This window comes from Lachnellula hyalina (genome assembly GCF_007821495.1).
Source record: "Lachnellula hyalina strain CBS 185.66 chromosome Unknown contig00132, whole genome shotgun sequence".
In the NCBI taxonomy this organism is placed as follows: domain Eukaryota; kingdom Fungi; phylum Ascomycota; class Leotiomycetes; order Helotiales; family Lachnaceae; genus Lachnellula; species Lachnellula hyalina.
The window spans coordinates 39,229-56,682 of record NW_022157246.1 but is presented as its reverse complement, the minus strand read 5'-3'; the positions used below and the strand labels follow the sequence as shown (position 1 = coordinate 56,682).

Sequence of the window (17,454 nt, the reverse complement as noted above, 5' to 3'; positions counted from 1 at the left end):
GTCTTCCAAGTCCATGGAAGGAGATTACTATCGAGAGAATTGCAAATCCTAAGACTGATATCAAAGCAATTATCACAAGATAATCGTCGAGTCCAAAAGCTTTCCGGATAAATCTTCGAACGTATAACTGTAGAAACAATTAGCCAAGTAATCTCGAGAAAGCTGGTATTTAGAAGTGGTTTGCGTACTCTCATTGAACAAACGATTAGTGACAAGGCAGCGACAATTGAAACCACAACTCTCGTGGTTGTCACCATATTAGGACCTCCTCCACGACGCTCCAGGATCGCACCTTTCATCTCCAGATCTAGCCAGCTCCTTGGTGCCATGCCTTCGACTTTAGGGAGCCAATTCATCCCAACTTGCTTTCGCAGATAGGAAACGGAGAATAGGATGCAGACCTAGAAAATGGAATCACCGTCTCTTTAATGATAATGACCTTTAACGTATACGTCCCCCTCGAATACAGAAAATGCTCTCCTGTCATCGTCGGGTACAGGGTTATTGGTAATGTCTCACACTTACGGTACTCGCTTTTTCTTAAGGCTGACAGTGGATACCGTTTAGCGTGGAATAGATGGATCCTACGTAAAGGAGGTGGACGCAGTAGAGCGAACCGTTGTAAGTCTAAAACGCGGGGTTTTAATGGATTTCTGGTCCGAGAGTACTTAAAAACGTCTATTTTTATCGTAAAATGTACCTAGCAACTACTAAACAACGGATGATTTGCATGTAGGGGTTCGGTCCAAGCCTAGAGCAAATTCACAGAACGGCAAGAAAGATAATGGCCAAAGCAATTTTAAAGTAAGACAACCTTGTATTTCGTTAGATATAGCCTCTCTAAGTAGCGCTGAGTATAGAATTATGAAGTAAAAACAGTCTCTACTATTAGACTTAAAAAAATAGCAAGTAAGATACGTAGTCGTCTTGAGGGATCTGCAGCGTATGGAGGTACTCCGTACGACTAAAAATTGTGTCAAGAGGGGACCTATATCTTTGGGTAGGATTTTGATTAGCTGGGGGCTTGCTGCTATCACTGTAAAGCATTGCCTACTATAAATACAACCCTGCAACAATCCCTAGTGACATATAACTTTTGTAACACGTAATCTTCGGCTCCTTCTAAGCGAGGCCAGGCCTTCTTCATCGCGAGCCGACGATTTTGAAGTTCCGTCAAGACATCTACCGACTTCCGGTAAGAAATCAAGGCAGGGGCTGGGGCCGGGATAGGGCCTACATGCTGTACTGTAACGCTCTATCCCTGTACGGAGTACGGATAATATTACGAGGGAACAAAGATTCTACTCTTACTTATAGTATGCTTGAATTCCGCGGAATTTGATAATATTTACAGAAATGTCAATGCCCTACTCCTAATCGACAAGCTTATATAAAATATCTTAAATCACTCTACGCGGCCGAAAAGTATAAGCTCTAGTTCTTCTATAATAAAGATTTATAGTGATAATCAAGTGATATGCTATCTCTAAATACTATTCCTAGCTACTTAATTACTTTAGATCTAGCAGATTACTAGAGTATCACCGTAAATCCTCACTAGAGAAAAGAAAGCGGGACTCGAATTACTTTTCGGCGGCACGGAGTAGACCTCCGCACCTCGCTTACAGCGATTTGAAAAAAGTACTTCGTGATAGGCTATTATTCATTTAATAATATATTGCAGTTATATCTAGATTCTCTAGAGCCAATTCGAAGCAACCATATCTCGCTGATCTTCCCTATCAAAATCAATCAAGTGTTCCGTAATTCATGCCTTGACTCTCGAGTTAGTAGTGGGTCATTTTGCCTTCAACTCTATTCGTACCTTGATTCAGCCCGTGGCATCCGGCTGAGATGAAGAAGGAGAAGATTCAACGAATCGCCTCTCGAGATACTAAGCGTGTCTCCTAGTCATGTCGGCGTTATTTCAATTGGCGCTTCGATCCGGTCCCGAACTCTTGTCAACCCAACCGAACTCCAAACACACGTACGAATTATAGCATGATCCCCACTTTTTGTTGGGCTCGGACGTTTATAACGTAGAATGTCACTGGATTCGTCTCGAATATATGGATATGCTGTCACTGGGGACTTTCAACTTTCAACTTTGGGGGTAAGATGTATTGGCCAGGGCAGTTCCCCGGGCTCGTACAACTAAGATCGCAGCGTCCATATAGGCGGCAGTAGCATTGATCAGCGCGCGGGCACGCGTGTGCATTGAGCTTCTCGAGGTCAATCCCCCCAGACGAGGACCCTGGAGCATCGGGTTCTGCTTTTATAAACAGAATGTGCCACACATATGACAAGATCCGACCAGCAACCCGATCGTCACGTGGTGCCCCATTGCTATCGAGCAACCATTGCCGCAAAGCAACGTACTCCTCGCGGGAATGCTGCCATACACGATCGCGCGATACGATAAACTGCGCGCAGCATTGCGAGCGAACAGCATTGGTGCGGCCCAGTTTCACCTCGCCGCCAAACAGGTCTGCGAGGGCGCGGGGCAACGCGGCATCGGATACAGCACGGGAGTCGTATGGGGCAAGCAAGGCTTGAGTGGACATCTCCAGGCTTCCCTGCGGTTTGTAAGAGGGAGGACAAGTGCTCAGGCTCCAGTCACAGCGGAGGTTGTGATATCCAAAGGGGGCAAGTGCCGCGGATACATTAAGCGCGGCCAGAAGAGGCGCGTTGTCGTAGTCCAGGGCGTCGTTGTGCCAGGCGAAGCGGGATCCGTGAACGAACACAGCACCTGCCGTGGGAATATTCTCATAGTTGTCGATGAGGAATGTCAGATATGCCATGGCCTCGTGCCCACGGTTTGCAGGTACTTGGAGATGTAAGGAAGTCGCATCGGCTGGCGCGTCAGCCGTATAGATGCAGAGGTGATACAAAGTACTGAGTTCGTGAAGCCATTTGGTATCTCCATCAGCAGCAACCCGGGCGACTACTAATGCAGGCTTCGAAATATCTGTTAAGCCGGGGCAGATGCCTTGAGCCTCAGGGAGCGTCGCGGAAGCAGTTCTGTAGCGTATTTTATTCCATGCAAAGCTCCGGTTGCTTGCTTGCGAACGGTTGAGGAACAAAATAAGAAACAGTGCACCGAAGAATAGCGCAAGCTGAAAGAGGGCCCGCCGCGTCGACCGCCTCATTTTGAAGATATCATTAGAATGTTGTTAGATGATGAAAGCTAATGTTGAAATATATTTAAGCTCACACTTAGTGCCCGCCTAGCCGGGTGGGTAACTTAAATCAACTATACTAGGGCACGTGAATTAAGTTGTATAGCTTAATCTACAATAAGCCAAGAAAGATTTACGATTTCAACATAGGAAATATGTATTTAGTAAGAGTAAAATACGAATGGATGTCTGAATTTGACAGTTCCGCGCTAGTTGGGATCTTATCTCTTCTTTTAGTCACGTGCATGGAGTCTTTGAAATAATGCAACGTATGTAAGAGGTTGTTATTAGGACGAGACATTTATATAGATGTTTATGTGTTTGTTTGTTAGCTGATTGCAAGATTTTCGCTTTCTACTTATACAGTCACCTTTCTGATATTCGTGACTTCATTAATCCTCCGTTATGTTGCACGCCCCTTCCTGGCCATGCTCCTATGTCCCCGACACGGCCCACGACGTGAAATAGCCAAGCAAGCCAAGCAACTCTGTTGACCGAAAATTAAAGTGAGAGAAGATTAGCATACTTTCGCGGCCGCCCTCTCCTGCGCTTCACAGGCGCTTGCGGATGGTTTGGAGTGCTTGGACGAACTTGATCATAATTCGGTCGAGAGTTTTCACCATGCGTAGGGCCCTGGGGTGACGCCTGTCCGGAAACTTATTGAGGCCTTGTTTTCAGCTGCCTGGTATGGTGATAAGTATGGACCTTTCGTTGGCGCATGTGATGTACCATATACGACCGAATGCATACACGCATGCTCTTTCGATGGCCCCGTTGGAGCCGTCGATAGCGGATCCCGAATTGGATCGAACTCGCTTTGAGGGATTGCCAGGTGCAGCTTCTGCTGAGAGCCGGCGTTTCTGAAAGGTGAATGGCGCGGGTATTATAGGAGCAGGAACGGAAATCGCGTGTTGAGTTCCAGTAGAGTCGCCGGTGTCATGACGAGAGACAAGTTTGGGCTGAAGAGCTCGGAGAGGTGCGCGAGTCGAAGTCTGGGTGACATTGGAATCCCGCGCAACCGAATATTTTTGACCGCTATGCAGATTATCGCTACGTCTTTGAATGGTCCTGTCCAGCAATTCTACCCCTCATGCTGCGGGGACCTTCCCACTCAGCTCAGGTAAGCCGGCTAAAGGTGCTGGTGTGTATGTGCCTCGCTGTAGCTGAGGAAGCATTCTTTCCGGGAATAGTAGGGAGGGATTCCAGTTTTCCTTGATGGCTACATGAATAGGAGGAAGACCTGAGAGACGCACCTTGCCGAGAGCATCTTCTTGGGATTTAGGCGTCTGCAAGTTAGCATTTTCAGTCCGAGTGGATTTGCGAGGCCTCTCGAGCCTTCTGGAATGCCGTTGGAAGGTTTCTGCATCTCGGGGATTTCGACTACTTCGTCTCGGTTTCGAGGAGTAATGCGCGGCTGATTGTCAAACTTAAGAGAGACATGGAGAGCCTTCATTCCAGTCTCTCGCAAACTAGAAGCTTTGGCCGAGTTGTGTTGTTCTGAACCTTTAACATGTCCAGACAGGGTCGGACAAGTAGCAGGTGCTTGGGAGCTAACTTGGACATGAGGAGTACTTGATGTATCAGTTCCGGCCTCGGTTTCATCGTGCGTTGCTACTTCTGGAAGACCCTCTGTTGATGCGGGGGCGGGGGCGGGGGCGGGTTCTATACTGGAATTGCTCTGGAACTTTTCAAATTTCTTTTCGAGCCTTTCGACTTGCTCCTCGAGCTTCTCTTCCTGGACCTCGAGGCTGCAAATAACAGAAGAACGCTTGTTAATGTGATCCTTCATGTCTTTGGGTTGGTCTCCGAGATTATTCATCTCTATCACATTCTGTTCCAAGCCGACCTTAGGAACATCGAGTTCCCGCTGAAGCACTTGTAAGCTGGCTTGATGATGGGCGGCTTGGGCATACAGTGATATATTTTCTGGAAGTCGGCCACGTAAGAGGGGCCGACTGGCACAGAACAAGAGGACGGCTCTGATTGTTGCTCAACAGAAACTGCGTGGGATCTCCGGGTATCAGTCTCGGGCCGCGAGCTAATGGATTCAGAAATAGGTGGTTCGCTGTGTTCCCTGTTCATAGGTGCAGAATGGGCCTCTTGCAAGTCAGGTTCAAGACTCGTGGGAGCAGTCTCATGACTGGTACCCTCAATCGATTCGTTACTCGGCACTGCCTGACTGTGTCCAAGGGTGATAGGCTTCGGGGTGGCTTCGGGTGTCATAGATATGGAGGAACCGTCAGATAGGTCAACGACTGATAGCCGGCGTTTAGAAGAAGAGCGAGATGGGCTGAAAGTCTGGTGTGAAAAGCTGGCCTGAGCCGATGGCTCAGGGTGCGTTTCATTGTTCTTTGACGTCTCTGTGGTCACGATCCGTGTGGGGCTATTACTGATCGCAGCCACTAGTGCCCCGCCCTGCCCCCGCGCCCGCGCCCGCGCTCGGCACTCTAATTATTGCTCGATTTATATAACGACACTATATAGACAGCTCTAGCATTGATGACTTTATTCCTGTCAACATTTATGCAAAAGGACTAGTTGCAAATACCGTACTATCTATCTCACCTTCAAGGAACTCCTTTACACTTATTTCGTTTATGCACAGGGAGGCTTTAGAATTGGGTGTTCGAGAATTCCATATATGCAAAAGCACCCAATCGCCTGACGCGATGGCCTCACGCGAGATGAAGTAAAAATAGTCCTTGAAGGTGAGATAGTATGGTACCTTTACATATCATTCATATCATCTAATCATCTAAACATACCACCACCTTCCTCGGCCTCCCCCGCTTCCGCTTCTTCGGTCGTTCCGCATACAAATTTGAATCATAACCCGCCACCGTTCTTGAATGGCTTCTCAGATGGCTCTGCACCGGACGATCTCCGATATCAACCACAATAGTATCCGTATCTCCAGAACTTGGAACCGAGGAAACGGGGTCTGCTTCTGGAAGGGGTGAAGTTGACAGCCGTCGTCTTTTTTGGGGGGACGTTGGCGAGGGACTAGTCTGCGGCTCGCTTGAAAGGGCCCTACGAGTCCGAGCAGATGTTGAATTGCATTCGAGTGTTTCCGTAGCCTCTAGGATGGTCGGTGGTTCGCTTGAAAGTGAAGCCCGGATCCGAGCAGGAGAATAATTACTGCAATCGTCTAATTCCGGACATATAGCGACAACCGTAGTCAATGAACTCCTCTCATTGTGCCTCTGAGCTTTTGCCAGTTTAGTGTCGCCATCGGAAAGCTCCGAGTCTACTTCCAATGAGTCAAACAAAAACGCCCATCCCGCCTTGAACCCATCGTCGTAAGATTCTTTACTGTGAGGCGATTCGGGGCTCGTTGCCTGCCTCGCGGCGTCCTCTCCACCTTGCTGTGCTTTAAGCAGCTGCGCCGGGAACTCGCGAGCTTCCTCTGCAGCTTGTTGAAGCTGTAATGCTAGCTCTGAGAGTCTGGTGTCATATTCGATCTGTCGGTCTTCAATCTCAGCCTGTAGCTCTGAGATTCTGGCATCTGATTGACTTTTGACAGCTTCAAGTTCAGACTTGAGAGCCACGACTTTTGTTGATGGGACAGCGAATCGAGACTGCAGTTCTAGAGAAATCTCCTCGGCAGCTTGACGAAGATCAAGAATCTGGTCATCCCGTTCTGCAATTCTGTCTTCTAGCTCCGAAATCCTCTCCGCGCTATGGTTTTCGGCGTTTTCCAGCTCGGTTTGCAACCGCATTGTTTCGTTGACCTGGGCCTCCAATCGTTCACGGGTTGATTGAGATTTGCCCTCAGCTGCGAGACGAAGACCACTCACTCTATTTGTGGCTTCTCGAAGCTGTGCTTCTAGCTCGCAAATCCTAGCCGTTGTTAGAATTCTCACGTTCTCAAGCTCGGTTTGCAGACGCATTATTTCCGCCGACTGCGCTTCCAAGACACATTTCGCTGGATCTGGGAGTTCTCTTTTCAGGCGCATGATTTCCGCATTCTGGTCTGCCAACGCAATCCTCGCTTCTCGGAGCTGTGTCTCGAGCGCGGAAGCATGGTCAGCAGTACGAGCTTTGAATTGTTCAAGTTCGGTTTGTTGGCGCATGGTTTCGTTCGATTGGGCTTGTAGTACTGACTCTGTCACTATGATTTCCTTCGTCTGATCAGAATTCGCTTGTTCCAGCTGTGAAATGTTGGCACTCGTTGAAGCGTTAACTTCGGCGAGCTCGGTCTGCAGACGTGTTATTTTGCGGGATTGTGCTTCTAATACTGACTGTACTGGCGGGGAGAGTTCCGTTTCCAAGCGCATTATTTCCTGGTCTTTGGCTCGGATCACGTCTTGGACTTCTCTGGCCTTTTCCATGGCTATCTCTTCCAACCTTACAACGTTTGCTTTAAAATCCTCGTACGCTCGACGGAGGTAGTCCTTGAGATTGGTATTCTCCTGCAATGCGGTTTGGAGTTCGTTGTGTATCGTTTGAATGCGAGAGGCGAGATTGGCTTTCAAAGCGGAGATGTCGTGTAAATGGACGTCGGCAGCCTCTTCCAGAGCATATTGTAGGTGTGCATGTGCCCCTTTTAGAAGAGCATTGGAGGCCGCAAGATCGGTCCTTAAGGTATGAATTTCTGGCGCATGGTTACTGGCCTTCATCTTAGCTTCTTGGAGCTTCTTTTTGAGCGTAGAGACTAAGCTATCCCGTAGCATCTTGTCGACTTCGTCCTCAATGGCTGCTGATTGCTCCGGTGTTGTTTGGGCAGTGAAGACTTCGTCAAGTTCTTGCTCCTGGAGCTCCAAATGTCCAGATGCGGTTGATGAGGGCGAGGCAGGCTCCACCATCTGAGGTTCTATAATAATTGGGTACTGGCTTACCGTAGTGACTGTCGGGAAGCTGTGGTGATGAAATATAGAAGAGACTTCTAGGGAGCCTTGTTCCAAATCCGGACTTGCCAGCTGTTGGGGTTCAGGCTCGGTGGCTAAAGGAACCACCGATAGCCAACCTTTATCGAGTGCAGTTTTACAGTCCAGTTGTTGCTGCTTTGACCAGAGCTTTGGGCTAAACTCAGGCAATTTAGGATACTGTAAACTAAACTGCCAGTAATATGGCATCTCTCGCCCATGTTTTGACGGCTCTGGATAGAGCATGGCTTCTTCGACCCCGTTCGGAAATTGATCCCAGAATCGTGGACCTGTGACAGATTCTTTTGATTATTAGCAATGCTAGTACGCGGCTCTCGTTTCAGTCATTCACAGGAATGATATATTCAGTGAGTGGCACATATCTCAATGTCCACCAGGGGGCTAGGAACATGATAGGGGAACAAACAGACTTGGGCATACCTATTTGAAGCCGGATAGCCTCGTGAAGGGACAGTTCTTCCCCATCCTTCAAAGGGTATCTATCACCGGAACTCAAGGGTCTGGCAGCTGGTAGTAGTGTGCGTTCCATTTGCAGGGGCTCTTGATGATCCTTGCCTTGACTCCGCTCCTATAAGTGTCCTGCGTGGACGCCGGGAAATAGAGAAAGCGAGTCAGATAAGGAAATAAATGCAAATAGCACTCTGGAAAGGACACGAGTTCGTAGAGAACAAACATTTTGGAATGAGGGGAAAGGCTAACAGATAAGAAAACGACGACAACATCCAACCAACATTGGCATGGTCGGGTAACTCGGACGCACCCCGCTGATTGGTCTGCCTGCTCGGCCTCGACCCGAATACAACATGCGTGCGATTGGAATCCGAGTGTCACTGGACTGGCCAAGTCCCGACACGTTGGTAGCGATGACCTGGAGGAGCGCTACTCTCCGTACTGCATTGCATGTGAGTTGCCCGCTTGCCTTATTCGCGAATAACCTCAATGCAACCCTTCACCCGAATCAGCTCATAATACGTGCAACCTACATGCACTAATAAGCACTAACAAGCGCCCACCAGTTATCCTGGCTAGGTGGTGGTCCCAACTGTGATAATGGTCACCGTGCATGATGATCCTTAAACAAGCCATGCTTAGAAACTGACTGATTTTGTTTAAACCCATGTCCACAACACCAACGACGCAATAGAAGCAGTCTAAAATCTCACAGCCCAACAGTAACGTGTCTCCCCGTAGAGTAGCATCAGGCGTCAATCTTTTCCCCCACTTTCCTAAACTTACCTGTCGAATTTCTCGAGCCATCCGTCGCATGGCTCTGTCTTCTACACCCGTAATAACCCCACACTCCACATCCAATCCATGGCATTGAGCAGGCTATCAAATTCCTTACTATAATGTACTGGATACGGAGTAATGCTACTGAGCGCACTATGCCCATATTGCTGTCTTCCCCCCTATCAAGCTCGTTGCAAGTCAAGATCAACCAACCACGGCTTGTTTCCCCCATCCATAATCGCCGCAATAACCAACAATGTTTCTTTCTGGAAGCTCATCGGGCAGTAGACCGTCCCAGGATAGCAGTTGATTTTGTCAAGCGCCTTTTGGTACACAGTCTCCACCTCATCATCATCTTCTTTCCAAGCTACCAATTTCGCCCCATAGCCTTCATGAACATGATCAAAGCAGTGCATCCGCGGCCTGCAACGCTGAAGAGCATGCAGTAAGCTCGCACAGCCTAGATGTCTATGCAAAGATTCATCTAGAAGACCCATCGGCGGTCCATGTGTCATCATAATATCGACATCCGGCGAATCTGGAACGGGGCTTGGAGAGATCGAAACGGTTCCCGGTGCGGGTCCGATGGGATTAAACGGTCCTCGTTTCTCTCGTAAGGGAAAGCCCAATCCCCGAATCTCGGCTGGTATGGCGAAGCATAAACCGTAACTTGGCTCCGCTCTTGAGTGTGAAGTTATGCACTCCCTCTGTAAGATAGGTGACTCCAGCTGCCTCGGCCAGTCTCCCCGTCATGATATACATCCCCTTCTCGTGGTCTTCCTTCTCACCCTCCTGCTCGTCTTCGTCTACCGTCTTCCAACTGAGTTCCAATAATTATCGTCGAGGGAGACATCATGGCTGCCCGAGAGAATAGCAACAATGTCATAACAAATCATTCCAATACCCGCGGATGCACATTAGATCTGCCTTTTCGTTGATTTTTGTTTCCTCGCGCGCATGCGCAAGTCGAAGGGGTTCTTACCTTATGTCACCAGGAGTAGTACCGTATCATGTTGAAAATTAAAGGAAGCCAGGAATCGAACATGGCCCCCAAACCACCCTCCGGCAAGTAATTTCAAACACTCTTATTACAGGCCCTTTCTTTCGGTATTAGGAAGACTGGATGTAGAGTGCTCATGAAGATTTTAGAAAGTTCTCTGGGGTTAATTATTCGAACTATATGAGAAAACATGAAGATAATAGGAGTGATGGTTCACTAGCGCGGTTGCGGCGTGAACATTTAGACGACCCCTCTTTCAACCCCTCCCCCTCCCTCCTTCACCAAGAACAGACAACCTCCAAAACAAACAAAAAACCCGCCCCCTTCCCCAGCCCACCTCCAACATGCCTCCCCCTTCTCAAATCGCAATCGCGACCAGCTCTGTCACGCGCCTCGTCAAAGAAGAGGTGTCGTACCACAAGGAGCTCGCCAGCCAGGAGGCTCGTCTGGAGAAGCTGCTGAAGAGCGAGGGCGACGAGGATGGGAATAGGGAGTTTCTGGTTAAGCAAGAGGTTTGTCTATCTTTGTATCTATATTCCTACATAGAGGGGGGATAGACGCACAGCTGATAGTTGGATGAATAAATAGAAAACCGCAATAGAAGAGACGCGGGCTGTCTTCCCACCGCTCCGTCAACGCATTACGGACGCGGTGCATAAGCTTGAGGACCAACTTGAGGCGGGGACTGCGAGTGAGGCAGAGACGGAGAAGGCGAAAACTGCGATAGAGAGTGCGAAGGAGGCCGATAAATGAGGTGCGGATCGTACGAGGGGGTGGACGAATGAATGATATGAGTGGAATGATACCCTGGGTGGTTAGATGGTGTTTATGGCAGAATGACCTTGTATAGCATGGGAAAATAGATAGATTGGGGGTATCATGCTTTGCTTTTGCTTTAATTTTCTATGGTACAAGCACATATGCCTACGATTACGTGGTGTCCATCTTGTCTTCTGCCTCGCCTTCCTCTGGTGAAGGTGCCTCTGGGGAATCGACCGTGACGCGCGGAGTCTCTGTTCCTTCGCCCATTTGTATATCTACCACAATGTCCGTGTCCATAACCTTCATTTCCTCCGCCAGCGCAGAACCCTCTCTTCCGGAAGGAGACAGAGCGCGGCTTGTGCTCCTACTGCCCGATTTCGACAGTGTACCAGAAGCGTTTGGTCGTGGCTTCAACCCTTGGTCGGGACTATTGCTTTCCTGGCCGGCGTCAGGTCTCGGAGTCGCATTCCCGTTCATAGGCGTCTGTCCACCCCCCGAGCCCTCACCAACTTCCCCATCCTCCTCTCCTCCATCCATCCCCTCCCTCCTCTCCACCTCTTCCTTCTCATCCCTAATGAGCCGCCTCAACTGCATCCCCTCCTCCACAATGCGCCCAAACTGTTCCCGTCTCTCCTTCCACGTCTCCCCATATGCAGCGCTCTCCTTCTCCAACTCCCTACACTCCTCCTCCAACTTCTTCAAATTAAGCTCCTGATCTGAGCGCGGTCTCAATAGCACATTATTCGTGATTTTCTCCGACAGAACATCAAACTTCTTCCTCTGCTCTAGTGTCTTCCTCGCCTCTTCAAGCTGCGCCCTCAACGTGACGGTACTATCCCTCACATTCTGCGCTGTTTCAAGGATCCGCTGTTTATCAGCTTTGTAACGTTCCCGCTCTTGCTCGTTGCTGTTGTATAGGAATTGGATGCGCGCGATGCTGCTATCGAACGCGGCGAAATCGAGGAGCACATCTTCCCGGAATTGACGACGCTCTTCGAGTAAGCTTTCGAGGGGAGAGGTATCATCGGCGGCGTCGGGGGGTGGGGTGGGGAGTTTGGAGGGTGTTGAGACGAGCGAGCCTGGGGCAATGAGGCGTTTGCTCACGCGCCGGAATGGTTTCTCTTCTACGTTTAGGAGGCGTGATTTATGAAGCTCATCCTCTTCGCGAGGATCAAGAGGTTGATATGAAGCCATTGTAGGGAACAGACTTGATTTGGTGGTTGTTATGGAGATGCAGGTTAATACTTCAGAACTTGAACTGCTTGGAGAGGAATGAGCGGCCGCGTTGGCCGCATCACCCGCTCTAGCCTTGTCAATAGCTGAACCATCGCCATGTCCTTCTTTGTTCTCAACTTCACTCTCTCACATCCCTCACCATGTTCCTCGATCTCTGACATATGTTTCATATTCCTCACATTGCTTACTTTGCTAAAATACGGTACAGCTAAGCTTATTTGCAATATTGTGCATCACAATTGAGAGACACCACGTAAGCGCTTTGGCTGCGTTCCATCTACCAACCCCTCAAAGGGTACTACAAAGCCCCTGAATCATTGTCGTACCTCCGTTCAATACCCTTCTTGCTGCAACTTCCCCGAAAGCGACAAAATGCCCGCCCCATCTCTGTTCGATTCCAGCCAGAAGGCATGCATAAAGAATATTCGAAGTACACCCCTCGATCCCTCTCCCCCCTCTCCCTAGCTAACACTCACTCCCCAGGTCTCACTGATGTAGGCGACTTTGAATACTGGAAAATCCGTAGCGTCCTCGCACGCATCGACTCCCCAGAACAGCTGCACCAAATCGAACTCCGCTCCCCACAAATAATGGGCGAAGACGCCGATCTTTGGCGCACCTTCATCGCGCGGGACATCCCAAACTGGGCTTCGAAGAGTTGGACCCCCAAGGAACCGCTCGCATGGTACGAGCTCTATTGCAAGTACAAGAAGTGGCAGCGCAAGCAGATTGAACGGGATGAAGAGATTCTTAGAAATACTATGATGGGTATCAAGAAGGAGCAGGAGACGAAGGTTAGCAGGATTGTGGACCATAGGACCCTACCTAAGGTTCCTAAAGACCCGCGCATGCTGGCTAATTATGGGGGTGTGCCACTGGGGAAGAGAACTAGTGGGCCTGCGAAGTTAGCTCCAACCAGTCTTATGTTTAATGGAGGCAGTAAGACGAAGATGAAAGATGGGAAGAGTGTGCTGACAAGGGCGAGGAGGGAGGCCAGGGAGATTAGTGCGAGGGGCAAGTTGGCTAAGCCGACGAACATGTTGGTTGGGGATAAGAGGCAGATTGCAAAGGCGCCGGCGGGCATGCTTAATGAGTACCGCAAAGCTGCTAATCCGGGGCTGAGGATTTTGTCAAGGAAGAAGACTCCAGCAGTCGGTCAGTATAATGGGGGAATCAGTGGTCCATCGTTAGAAGAGAGGGAAAAGAGATTGAGGGCCGCTATGGGGGGAGGTACCAAGGGCACTGGTTCATCTGACGAGGATACATCCGATGAGGTCGATAATGAGGTCGATGATCTCTTTGACGACGAACCCAAACAGTCGTCTCAAGCAGCACAGCCTGTTCAATCCCATGTATCACGCCCATCATCTCAACCTCTTCCCAGCTCTTCGGTTTCACGTCCCCCGCCAAAAGATATGGGCCGCCCGCGTCCAGGTCTATCTTCTTCACAGCCAACCCTTGGAGCCTATGATACAAGCAGACCTTCATCTTCACCCCGGCCCCAGCCTACGAACTCTACCCCGCCTCGTGCAAATACATCGAGTCCCGCCCCGGGAACAAAACCAATGATGCCGCGAAAGCGTCCTCCAGTTGACATATTCAACCGTGGTGCGAAGAAGCCTCGAGTTGCTAGGTAGGGTAGCCAGATTTGTGTTTCTACTTTGTGGTTTGGCGTAAATACTTATTGTACAGGAGCGTGGAGTTATATGAAGATATGCATCATGTGCACAGTAGCTTTAGAAATTCAATATAGTCAAGTGCTGGAAGCTTTTTTGCAAACGCTTGTCACCTAAAAAAAATCAGAGCGGATTGATATCGTAGCAGTTGTCTATTGATGCTTTATGGTCCGGCTGCCTCAACGCACACACCCAGCGAGAAATGAAGAAAACGCCATCCCATCCATTCATCCGTCATCATGCAAATGCGTACCGCACCCATCCATCCATCCATCATATCATTTGCCCAGCCAGATAAATCTCACGCAAAACCACATACGTAGACCCTGCAAATCCATCCCTCTATGTATGTAGGTATGTATGTATCGTCCGGCCGGTACACGTCCAATCATCATGCTCATGCACGCTCGTATGCGAAGAAACCCCTCCCCTCTCAACACCAACACTGACACTAACACCCCCCTCTAAGCGCAAGAACCAAATGTAGCGTCGCTCCCCCCTCGAGATCATACTCCGCGGCCGTCTTGTCATCGGCCCTATGTGTGCACACGCTGATTAGTCCCCGTTCACAAAATGAGTAAAGGGAAGGATGAGAGGAGAAGAGGGCCGAGGAGACGAGAGGGGGAGGAGATAGAGGAAGAGAAGGGGGTAGAGGGGATAGAGGGAATCTTACATCTGCTTCCCGCCAAAGATAAGACGTTGTTGTACAGGTGGTATACCCTCTTTCTCCTCGACCTTTTCTTTGATTTGCGATACCTGTTGGGTACCCGTATTAGCAGTAGTAGTAGCTCTTCTCTCCACTTTATAGTAAATAAATCTAAACTCCGTCCGCACACGCACGTAAGAACAATCTTGGCGCGGCGCGCGAAGGGTTATGAAGGAGGTAGGGGGGGTGGCACTTTGTACTCGGGCTCGATATCAAGCTCGATTTCCTTGCCGGTCAGTGTTCGGACTCTTTGTTTCACGTCAGCGTGCGAACATTTCGCAAATATGGGAAGGAGAGTAGGCGTACTTGATGAGCATGATTGCGCTTGTGCTTGGGGATTTTTCTTGGGTTGTGGGTGTGTAGTTTGTAGATGTTGAGTGGGGTGGGATGTGGAAGTTGATATGGAGTCGAAGTTGAAGTTGTTGGTGGGGTCAATGGATGCGCTGCAGCCTTGCCGTCGGGAGAACGCGCTTTTATGTGGGACAGTACGGCTAACGTAATCGGGGCTAGCGGACTTCTCGCGGGTGAATAGGGGAGAGTATCATGTGATTAGTGGCAATCATTGAAGCAAACTATTGTATTAGCTGGCAGTATATAAGATCTGTTAATTGATCGTAACAGCTCTCCTGTGAATACCGATATTTTAGACCAAAAGATGATTCAAGCTCAGCTAAAAATTTAACAGGTCTCAAGTGTTATGTACCGTATAGCTACACATTCACAGCCAGCAACGCATAACATTAATAACACCCTAACACATCCACAACATCAAATTCCCTCTATATACCCCCCTCCTCCTTCTTTATATCCAACTAACACTCACAAAACACAAGCCAATACCCATCCCCCAACATCGAAATGTCTTCATCTCTATCCCAGCCCCACGACACCGCAAATATCATTCTCCTCGCAACTTCACTCTTCTTTATCGCCATAGTAATATATCTAGACCTGACCACACATTTTTCTCGGAAACGGAAACGTCAGCAAGAGTCACCTAGTACCGTAGGGACGCAGAAGCGGAGGACGCGGGATGTGCCAAGGCCGGGGTTATGGGGGTGTCGTGAGCTGAGGTGAGGGGTTATATTCATGGGAGGCCTATGATATTTTTTTGATGGCAAGGAATGGGAAGGTTAGGAAAGGGAAGGAAGGGAAAGGCTATGGGCCTAAAACAATACTCAACATCACGTATACGTACCAGCGCTGATACATACATATTCTATAAGTTAAGACAGACTCAGGTTATGCGCATAATAGTTTCATACCATGCAATATAAGCCTACTTTGCTAATCTATTCTATCTACTCTCTTATATACTAAGGACTATATTACCACTACATTAATTGTTCCTCTACTACTAGCTAGCTTTTAGAATAAGTCTTAGATTTTATAGCCCGGCACAGTTACTAGTCATACTACCTGCTTAAGCTGGTTATTAGTTTTCCTTCTTCCTTTTGAGGAATCGATTCAGGTATTCTTAAAAACCGCTTGCTTCTACAATGTAAGCTAACAAATTATAGAGGTAATATGCCACATCCTGTACAGGGTAGCATTGCATTTCACGATACGCTTCAGGAGCATTTCACCATTTCCATGGATTTCACCTAAAATTAATCAGACCTTGAGACTTGGTATTTGCAAGGTTTGATCCCAAAAACCAGGACACATCGGTCTTGAAAAATATACGAGCGAAATGGAAGTTATGGTATTGACACGCAATGGCATTACTACGAGAAGAAAAATTTCAGATTACGAAGATGAGATAATTTGTTTCCCAGACAGAAACATCAAAACATCTCTATGACATATCAGCGGGGGCATTTTCTACTACGGAGAGGGGCTTCACATGTTAAAACAACCACGCAGGAGTTTGAAATCACTAATCGGATTCAAAGTCTCAAAAATTGATAACCTCCATTGAAGATTCTCCAACCAAAGAAAAATACTACAACTACAAAATAGTTTAACCTGCAAACCCTACCAGAGATTCTCTGCAAGAATGAAACCAACTAAGCACAGGAGGAATTCAACAGGCAGACCAATCAGCATGGCCCATCCCCCAGTCCTAAACCCGACAGTGTTTCGGTTCATCGCCATATATGATTTCTCTCTCTGCCCATTGTTTGCTATAAAGTGAGCCACTCTTTACGCAAGGCTGCAGAGATAAATCATGCATGATCGTCTTTGGATAGTAAAGGGGCTTTGATTCGCTCGGTTGCCATCAGCTGAGGCTAAATGCAACAACACTACCTTGTTCATCAAGCCTCGAGAATGTTCATTGAATTTTAAACATCATCACTGAGTCCGCCTCACTATTCGCCTTGCCATTCGCATGTTTTCTACAAAATAGTTCCAATGTCCGCATCCGTAAAACAAAAGACGTCCATTTATCAACAGCCAAGGACTCAACATCACCCATCACGACTTCGACTTCTGAGCGTTATTCCATTTCAGATAATTACCTCCCGAATTCTTGCTGCGTCTGAATAAACCGAACTGGAATTTTTATAGACTTCAAGTGTTGTATGCGTCGCTGGAGATGGGTTCAAATCAATCTATGCTTCATGAAATAGTAAGCAGCCAACACAGCTTTCCGACCTCACGGTAGCTGGGTATCTTCATTGTTCCATATGTAGTTTATTATTCTATTGACCCGCTCCTTGCATGCGCCGTTATACTATAGCAGAGTAGCATACAAGTCTGACAAGATCCACAACAGAATCTAGTCTGGTGAGTCGTTAGCTCTAATTCATTAGCCCTTCGCTTCGTCCGTCCCAAC

General features: G+C 48.4%; 5 protein-coding genes across 5 annotated transcripts; 2 read left to right on the top strand and 3 right to left on the bottom strand.

Annotated features, from left to right (window-relative positions):
* Positions 1-2,081: 2,081 nt before the first annotated feature.
* Positions 2,082-3,149, bottom strand: LHYA1_G006760 (uncharacterized protein; the record flags this gene model as incomplete). The annotated part of the gene is made up of 1 exon (XM_031151694.1): positions 2,082-3,149. One exon carries the CDS (start codon positions 3,147-3,149, stop codon positions 2,082-2,084), a length of 1,068 nt encoding a protein of 355 aa, XP_031003185.1.
* A 7,490-nt stretch (positions 3,150-10,639) lies between these two features.
* On the top strand, positions 10,640-11,048 carry TBCA (Tubulin-specific chaperone A; the record flags this gene model as incomplete). The annotated part of the gene is made up of 2 exons (XM_031151693.1): positions 10,640-10,807; positions 10,884-11,048. The coding sequence occupies 2 exons, from the start codon at positions 10,640-10,642 to the stop codon at positions 11,046-11,048; spliced, it is 333 nt and encodes a 110-aa protein (XP_031003201.1).
* A 177-nt stretch (positions 11,049-11,225) lies between these two features.
* LHYA1_G006758 (uncharacterized protein) lies at positions 11,226-12,251 on the bottom strand (the record flags this gene model as incomplete). Its single annotated transcript, XM_031151692.1, has 1 exon — positions 11,226-12,251. One exon carries the CDS (start codon positions 12,249-12,251, stop codon positions 11,226-11,228), a length of 1,026 nt encoding a protein of 341 aa, XP_031003200.1.
* A 414-nt stretch (positions 12,252-12,665) lies between these two features.
* On the top strand, positions 12,666-13,930 carry LHYA1_G006757 (uncharacterized protein; the record flags this gene model as incomplete). Its single annotated transcript, XM_031151691.1, has 2 exons — positions 12,666-12,723; positions 12,777-13,930. The coding sequence occupies 2 exons, from the start codon at positions 12,666-12,668 to the stop codon at positions 13,928-13,930; spliced, it is 1,212 nt and encodes a 403-aa protein (XP_031003193.1).
* A 490-nt stretch (positions 13,931-14,420) lies between these two features.
* Positions 14,421-14,992, bottom strand: ubl1 (Ubiquitin-like protein; the record flags this gene model as incomplete). Its single annotated transcript, XM_031151690.1, has 4 exons — positions 14,421-14,505; positions 14,643-14,725; positions 14,869-14,923; positions 14,982-14,992. 4 exons carry the CDS (start codon positions 14,990-14,992, stop codon positions 14,421-14,423), a joined length of 234 nt encoding a protein of 77 aa, XP_031003192.1.
* Between the last annotated feature and the right edge of the window lie 2,462 nt (positions 14,993-17,454).